This window comes from Battus philenor, unplaced genomic scaffold, assembly GCF_028537555.1.
Source record: "Battus philenor isolate CCGP_79_NKW_IND1 unplaced genomic scaffold, ilBatPhil1.0.hap1 SCAF_23, whole genome shotgun sequence".
Lineage (NCBI taxonomy): Eukaryota > Metazoa > Arthropoda > Insecta > Lepidoptera > Papilionidae > Battus > Battus philenor.
The window spans coordinates 7171444-7180063 of NW_027181686.1; the positions used below are offsets into that span (position 1 = coordinate 7171444).

At 31.1% G+C, this 8620-nt stretch overlaps 1 protein-coding gene across 1 annotated transcript; it reads left to right on the forward strand.

Moving 5' to 3' along the window:
* Window positions 1-2835: 2835 nt before the first annotated feature.
* LOC137924291 (alpha-tocopherol transfer protein-like) lies at window positions 2836-7620 on the forward strand. The gene is made up of 6 exons (XM_068767675.1): window positions 2836-2998; window positions 3834-3987; window positions 4321-4441; window positions 5345-5476; window positions 6075-6288; window positions 7432-7620. The coding sequence occupies exons 1-6, from the start codon at window positions 2836-2838 to the stop codon at window positions 7584-7586; spliced, it is 939 nt and encodes a 312-aa protein (XP_068623776.1). The 3' UTR covers window positions 7587-7620.
* The last annotated feature ends 1000 nt before the right edge of the window (window positions 7621-8620 follow it).

Consider the following 8620-nt stretch of genomic DNA (forward strand, 5'->3'; position numbering starts at 1 on the left):
AATGATGCTCGTATGTGAATAGAGTTACCTATGTCGATAAGAAGTGATAAATCTCTTTAGACTTTTCATTGACAAAATTGTATTTTTGTTATTCCTTATCTTTAATACTTTTTAGTTTTTATGTGTTGTACTTTTTGTCTGTGTATATTATTGTATGGATTGTGTAGATGTTTGTACGTATTTTATTACTATATACATACAGAAAACAGAAAATAATTAAATATTATTTTCTGTGTTCTGTGTGTGTTTTAATAATATTTTTTTAACAGTGGTAGCCCGGTGGCAGAGGATTTATGATCGTAGGTCGCAGATTCAGTGTTATGCAATTCACACATTTTGCATCAATCATGTTGGATTCCCACTGCTCATAAACGAGTTTCCATATGATGGGCAGCAGCGTCCTGCGTACCTTAAAACCAAACAGAAAAAAAAACGAAAAATATTTTTATTGCATCATTCATGAATGTTTTAGTGTTAATTAAAATAAGATTTCAGTGAAATATGAACAAAGTAATATGTTATTTGGCTACTGGTTTTCCTTAACTTTTTATTATAATTAAAGGATTTAACTGATTCACATTGCACGTTTGGTCAATCACGAACGACCAAAGTCAAATATGTTATTTAGAACAAAATTGTTTGGTTTCAAATCCCTTTTACGAAAACGTTCACTTTTTTACCCCTTATTGATGACTACTAAATTTACAAAGATTTATTCTTTTTAAAAAAAAAAGGCTAAATAATAATATCATCATCATCATTTTGAAAAGATAATCTTAATATACTCCTTTTTATCCTTCTCCGGGAAAATACAAAATTGTTCATTTTTATTTTATAAAAATAGGATGCAATTTTTATGCTATTATGTTTGTTTTAAAACAAATATAAGCAGTTTAGACCAATAATGTTAGATTTACATAACCATACATTTATTTTTTACTAAAAAAATAATGGCTAATATTTATTGATCGATATTTGATCCTATTTTCTTAAATAAATTTTATTTATATTTTAAATTTATAAGTATTACTTACTTATAAAAGAGTAATTAAGCTATATAAAACAAATTTACGGTGAAAAGGACTCGTAGTTAACTTTTAGAGTAGTCAACTAAGTATAACAAAATAAAAGTTAATGCAACTACTTATTAGCAATTCAAACACAAATGATTTAGTTCACGGCGCGTTTAAACGTTACCTCGGTAGATGGAGGTAAAAAAGGGTGATAATTTTTATTACCTAGCACTTCTCGTTTTAACTGTGTGAATAACCTGTTTTATGTTAAATTATTTGCCATACATCCTTGATGTTTTGTCGTGCCTTTGACGTAATAAATTTAGATGGATTAAATTTATGTAAAAAGTCGTATATCTTAAATGAGAGAATGTAACTGAATCAAAAATGCGTTGCTACACAAGAAACTTGGGTACGGCTCCAATAGTTTGGCTATATTTTTAATTATAATTTTTTTTTAAAAACCAAAAATGCAAATAAAACAGTAAATAACAAAAAAATTACGCTAAACAAAACCTAAAAAGGCATTTCTGGATCGTTGTCGTTTCAGCCCATAGTCGCACACGGCAGAGCATAGGCCTCCCGCTACGATATCCATGGGGGATTTAACATAATCGCTACGCTTGGCAGGCGGGTTGGCGATCTCATTGTTGTATTATGGTATGCAGAAGATGCTGCTGCTCATTGTCTGGAAACTTATACTTGCAAAGTGGCAATCCCATTCAATTAATGCAAACTGTGAATTAACATAGATTGTATCTCGGGAATCGAATCCACGACCAACGATCGCAATACACAGTTCTCTACCGCTGAACATCCATTGTTCAGTAGCAATACCTGAAAGAGACTCTTTTGGTATGATATCAAAAGAAAAATATAGTGTAAGATTAATGAATAATAATAATAATATAATAATGCTCAGAAATAGAAAACTAATATTTATAACTGTTAGTAGCATCATTATTAGGACATAAAATTAATGAATAATTGTTTTAAGATAAATTTCAATTGTTTACAGTGTAGGAAGGAGCCCTTAACAATTATATCGTGTTACGTAATAGTAAATACGTCTGTATTTATTATTCATTCCCTATGACGTACATTATGTTTTATATTATATTATGTGTAATAAAAAGCGAATAAAATTTGTAAAGCGTGCTGAATAGAAAAACCGAACAGTTTTTGCAAATTACTTTTATTTAATTGTACCGAGTATTGTTTAGACACTTATTTTGAAACTTTATCACTTTAAAGTTGAGCAATGGTAGTCCGGCGGTAGAGAACTGGGACATGTGATCATAGATCATTAGATTCCCGGGGTACAATATTATAAATTCACACTTTATGCATTTATTGTATAGGTTTGCCTCTTCCTACACACAAGCTTTCCGAGGTTTGTGCAGCATAGTCCTCTGCGTACCATAATACAACACTGCGATCGCAAACCCGTCTGCCAAGCGTGTCAGTTATGGTATGTCACTCCATAGATATCTTTGGGGGAGACCTATGCCTTGCAGTGTGGGTCTACGGGCTGAAACGACGAAAACGACGACGAAATTAATATGTTTAAAAAAAACGAATTTAAGTTTTGTTTTTACTTTTGTGTCTCATTATTTAGAAATAATTGAAAAAAAAAACGAACGAAGATTGAATAGACAGCTAATTGTAATTGACTTAAATGCATACATATGGACGGTGATAAGTTCGATATAAGCGCATATACATTTATATGTATAATAATCATCGATATAATAGTTAACACGGAACAATTATTAGCTCAAACATGATTGCACTTTCTATGTTATTTTCAATGTTTCTTAGGATGGATCTCGTAACCAGTAACCAACTTATAGTCGTAACAGATGAAGACATTGAGAAAACGAGGCTGGATAACGGAATTCGCAATAATATGAGCGAAATATTAGATGCCATAGATCATTGGTGTCGAAAACAAGAGCATCTTGCTGAAGCATATAAATATTTGGGTAAAATTATTAAATATTTTATGATAAACATTTTTAAACACTAAGATGATCAAATAATAAGTTTTGTGGACATTCCTTAACTGGATAATTTTGTTCCTTTCAAAGTTATTACAGTTTATAACGGTTTTTGTAATTAAAAATTTAAGTAAGTAATTTATAAGCTAATCTAATAGCTGTACTTATTGTTTAATTAAATACTTACAATTAAACTGCCCTCTCCTTCATGTCTCTTATCTCCATACAAAGGTTGTTTGGTGGAGATCGCCTCGAGCGATAGGACCCTTGAACATCTCTATGAATTGTTTTTTTTAAATTATATATGGAGTATAAAAAGTGTTAATAAATAAATAATAAATAGTTACTAATTCCATTTTTCTGCAGCAATGTGAAAATTTGAAGTAAAATTTAGTAATAAATTTTACCTAAAAATATTATATAAGAGATCATAAATTTAAGTAAGAAAAGGACCAATATGTAGCCACTTCCGCACATGCAGTGGTAGTCGTGCAACAAAATGCACCGCCCGCCAGCCCGCTGATAAATGCGTATGCGGCAAATAAGGCGAATTACACAACTGCCACCGTTAAATCACACAACACGTGTTTCACCCCTCCATGGGGCATCTTCAGGGGTTATGTTACACCGATTAGTGCCTAACACAGATATTAATTTACATATTACTAACACATATATTACAATCATAAATTTAATTTTGTATATTACACAATTTCGCGAGTTAATTCACGTCTGTTTATTTTTGCATCACGTCATCAAGTTTAAATTTCCTTTTCGTTATTGGCGATGGAAATAATTTTCTCTTCAATTTTTCTTTCAGAGCGTGATGTTTTAGAAAGATTGTTGTTGTTATCCGGTGGTTCAACAGAGGGAGCTAAGAAGAGAATAGATAAGTATTTAACTTCTCGCGGTATGATGCCTGAGATATTATTGAACAGGAGTATTGAAGAATTTAGTGGATTATTGAATTGTATGTAAGTTATTAATAAAAACGAAATATAAGCGATTAATGAAAAAATATATTTTACAGAAGTCATCTAGATAGGTGCAATGATCTTATTTTTTTTATTAATTTTTGATTAATAAATGTTGGTAGCATGTGTCAATCAAGGCTTAAGAATAAAACAAGGTCTCGTTTAAAAATTAAACAACTTTGACTACGTATTGGCAAATGCGGTTAAGACCTTTTTGTTAGAGTCGCTAGAACACTGCAAACGCGGTTCGCTTCTAACAAGTCATATTATAAATCTAAAATAGATGTTCTACGGCTATATATAAATGATAATGATTATTGTTTTTTTTTTCAGACACTTTGTTCCACTTCCCAAGCTGTGCCCTACCGATCGGACTAGAGTTCTGATGACACAATTTTTAAAAGAAAATCTCAGCGATTTTACTATTCTAAGCTATTTCAGATACGCCTTCATGGTAAGACATATTACTCGTGTTGCGTTAACCTTTCGCCTGCACGCTTTTATATTAATTTTTGTCCGTATTTTCGAATCTATCGTGTTTTTGAGAAATTGTCCGGGGTTTTCGTATATTTTTTGTGTTTTTAATTTATATTCAGGTAAAACTTAAGACTCTTTTTGTTCTTAAATTAAATACACAGTTATTATTATATTACTTACGGAAATGTATAAACTTCAAACTCCTTCAAAGTTTTTTGATAACAATATAAGTGTTACGAAAAATTTATCACAGCCGCTCTATGATGAAGAGGGGTAAGTTCGGGATTTCACAACAAGGTCGAACATATAATGAGTATACCCGTAGAGGAATGAAAGTAACTGTCGTAGTCCGGCAGATTGACAAGTAAAGAGACTGTAGACAAGACAAATGGCTTGTAAAATATGCGCAGGTGCCTTAAAGTAAGGACAACGTAGAGCTCTACTTACCAGGTCGATGGACGATTCTATTATAAATCTATGTCCAGATGTGGACGTCATATGGTTAAAATAATAGCAAAGATAATAAATTAAACATCGTCATCGTGATTGTTACACCTCATAATAGCCCACTGCATGGCAGAGATATACTTTATCGTATATATCGCCACGCTTGGCAGGCAGATTGGCAATCGCAGTGTAATATTATGGTACGCAGAGGACGCTGCTGGCACTCCTCTGGAAACTTTTTTGTGAGCAGTGGAAGTCCTGTATAATTAATGTACAAAATGTGAATTATATAAGATTGTAACTCGGGAATCAAACCTGCGACCTATGATCATAAGTCTCAGTCCTCTACCACTGGGCAACCACTGCTCATCAAACATATACAACGGTAAAAAAGTTAAATTCGTCTTTTTAATTTAAGTTTCTTATATCCCAGGTAGGAGAGTACAGATTGCACATCGATTATAGCTTAGGCGAAAGATATGTAGTAGATTTGGCTAACGTAAACATTAGCCTAATAAGTAAATTGAATCCAATCGTGTTAAAGAAAGCTGAAATATTATGCGTTGTGAGTATGAAATTTGATTTTTTACTTTTACTCTTGATAAAAAAAACAACTTTAGAAAATAGTACCGTGGCAATGAAGCCATAATCAAACAGTTACGTGTTTTCAGAGTATATGCATATCTTATTGTAAGGTATTTAAGAAAACCATACTTTTTTAGGTCTTCCTTGAAATTGCGTTTTTATGTCTATGATATGAACGAAATATACTTTCTTTGGAAATTTTGTTGAAATAACACAGAGGAAACTAAATCAATTGATACATCGTTATGTCATATTTTAAATAATATAAAATAGTTCTATTATTCTAAAATGTAACCTCTTTGCAAATAATCTCAACGATTTACACTTTTTATAATCATCCTGTTGATGTAAGTTGATGGAAATGTACCATAATACATACATCATAAAAATTACTACCTACTATAATAGGTAACCCAATTTTTTTATTATTTTTTGGCACAGTAAGCCGTTAGTAAATAAATAAATTCATATGCAATTATTTTTATTGATAGAATCGCTCGTTAAAGGTACAAATTATTTATGTTGATACGTTTATTTCGATATTTATACAAAGCTCATAAATTTTTTATACGTTTCAGGAAAGTTTTGGTACGAAAATAAAAGGCATACATATATTAAACGCTCCACCATTTGTTGATAAACTTGTTTTTATATTGAAACAAGCACTTCGTGAAAAAGTAGCCAGTCGAGTTCACGTTCACAGTTCTTATGAAGATTTATATAAGCACATACCTAAAGAAATACTACCTAGGGATTATGGCGGCGACGAAGCATCGTGTAATAAATTAGCGAGTGAGTGTTCTTAAAAATATATTCTGCTTCGGCATTAACAGAATGTTAATAATAAAAACAAATTCATTAAAGCCTACGAGGTATTCAGTCAAACTAATCCTTTAATGAGTTCGTTTATTGCAAAATCTTTGTGATATATAATTTTAACTATAAATAGAACCTGAATAATATTTTGAATCGAACATTACTTAAGTTCTATAAACTGAACAAATCTCAAATTTATCCATCTAAAAATCAATTCAACTAGCAAAAGATTACTTATAATTTTACAACAGATTACATTAACTTATATTTTAAATAAATGAAAATACTTAAAAAAATTCTTCACAAATTTCTGTAAGAGCTTGGTTATATAAAATATAATTTTATAAAATTTTTAAACCCGGCGCTTATTTTTGGCATTATTGCCCCCATACAAACATTCAGTTCTCAGTACAGCGAATAAAGAAAAAAAATATTAACAATGCGTATAATTTTGTTAAAAAGGGTATGTAATAATTGTTATTGTCTGACATATAAGTTACCACTTTCTCCAATGAGCAGTGGTAGCTCAGCGGTAGAGAGATAAAACTTTCGATCACTGGTCCCGGGTGTGTAAATGTCTATGTATTATAACGTCACTGCGATCGCTTACCAGTCGGCCAAGTATGGCGATTATGGTATATCCCCCTATATCTACAGGGCATCTTTGAGGCAGGTCTATGCCTTTCAGTGTGCGTCTATAGGCTGAAACTGCGACGACTTTTTCCAGTTCATTATAACAACTAACCGAAGTGACTTAATAGTTGAATCAATGTTTCGTTCCTTGTTGTATCTATTTGTATGTTTATTCGATAGTCAAACGCGTAATTCTACGACATTTCATTGTTTCAATTCAGGACGACGCTACATGCCAGGCTTCTAACTTCATCCTTAACAAGATCGTCTGAACTAAATTCTGTCGCCACAAAATTCGTTGGTGTACGTGAGGTTCTAGATACTAGAAACATCTTCACGTAGAAATCGGCCATGTTCTGTCATCATCACCGTCATTGTAGACGTAGCATGTCCACAGCTGAACAGTCTCGCTCATCCTGTAACTGCATGCTTAAAATTTAAAATTAAAATATGTTCTAATACAAACCGGTTGTTATATTATTTCAGTGCAATGGAGAGACTTATGGAAATCACAAAAAGTAAGAGAAATGATTTCAAAAATGGATCATTTAGTGAGCGATGAAACGAAGCGGGACACTACGAAGTTTAACGAAGAATATTTGGGAATTCCCGGTTCTTTTAGAAAATTGTCTGTCGATTAAAATATCTGTCATATTAGTACATATTTAAGTTAAAAAGTTGTTAATTATTAATTTAAAAGAAATAGGGCATTTTTACATTATATGTTGTGCCCAAAAATTTTTTACAAAACTTAAAAATTCAAAATACGTAAAAGTCAATTGTAGTGTAAAAAAAATTTATTATATATGGCACTAGCATTAAGAATTACTATTATTGAAAGTTGAATACTGTACGGTTTTACAGTTATATGTGGTTATGTAGTGTGTTACAGTTGGTCACCGAGGTAATGTAACTAAAAAGAAACAGTAAAACTAAACTAAGTATGTCATTGACCAGGGCTCGGTAAACTTTTTATTCACAAAAGCCGAATAAAAGAAAAAACCAAAATTAATATTATTGCTTGAACTAAAAATTTGTAAGACCATCTTTAAGAGAGTAATTGCTTGGATTATATATAATGGTAATACTGATTTAAAAATTCTTAAGGGATCTTTATGAACCATTAAAATCGAGTTCTAATCACAACGATTTCCTCGCGTTTACTTGTGAAGTAAATATAATTTCATAACTGATTACATTTTATATTTAAGATAAAATTTTACATAATTTTTCTAGCCCGCTCTTAATGTTACATAAGACCTTCAAAAAATAGTTAAAAAGACACATGAAGCTGATGAGCTCAGGTTTGCTGACGCTTATCTTAAACCAGGGATGAACATCATGCGGCCTGTTAAACATGGTTATGCAGCCCGTCAAGCATTTCTAATACTGAATTTATTTTATCGACTTTCTCTTATCAATATATTGTTATAAAATGAATTATAAAAAAAGTACTTCATACTAAACTGAAAAAATTTTCTTGTGAAGATTGTTCTTCACCAGTTCAAACTTGCTTAGCGACTGCGCGATTACTATTATATATTACACATTTTATACTGTAAACAAACTTGTGTAAATTATTAATAAGACTTACTTAAAATGTATTATTTAAAATAAAATTGTTTGGTCAGTTGTTTATTTTTTTAATTTGGTTGATTTGTAGCTCATTTTTTGT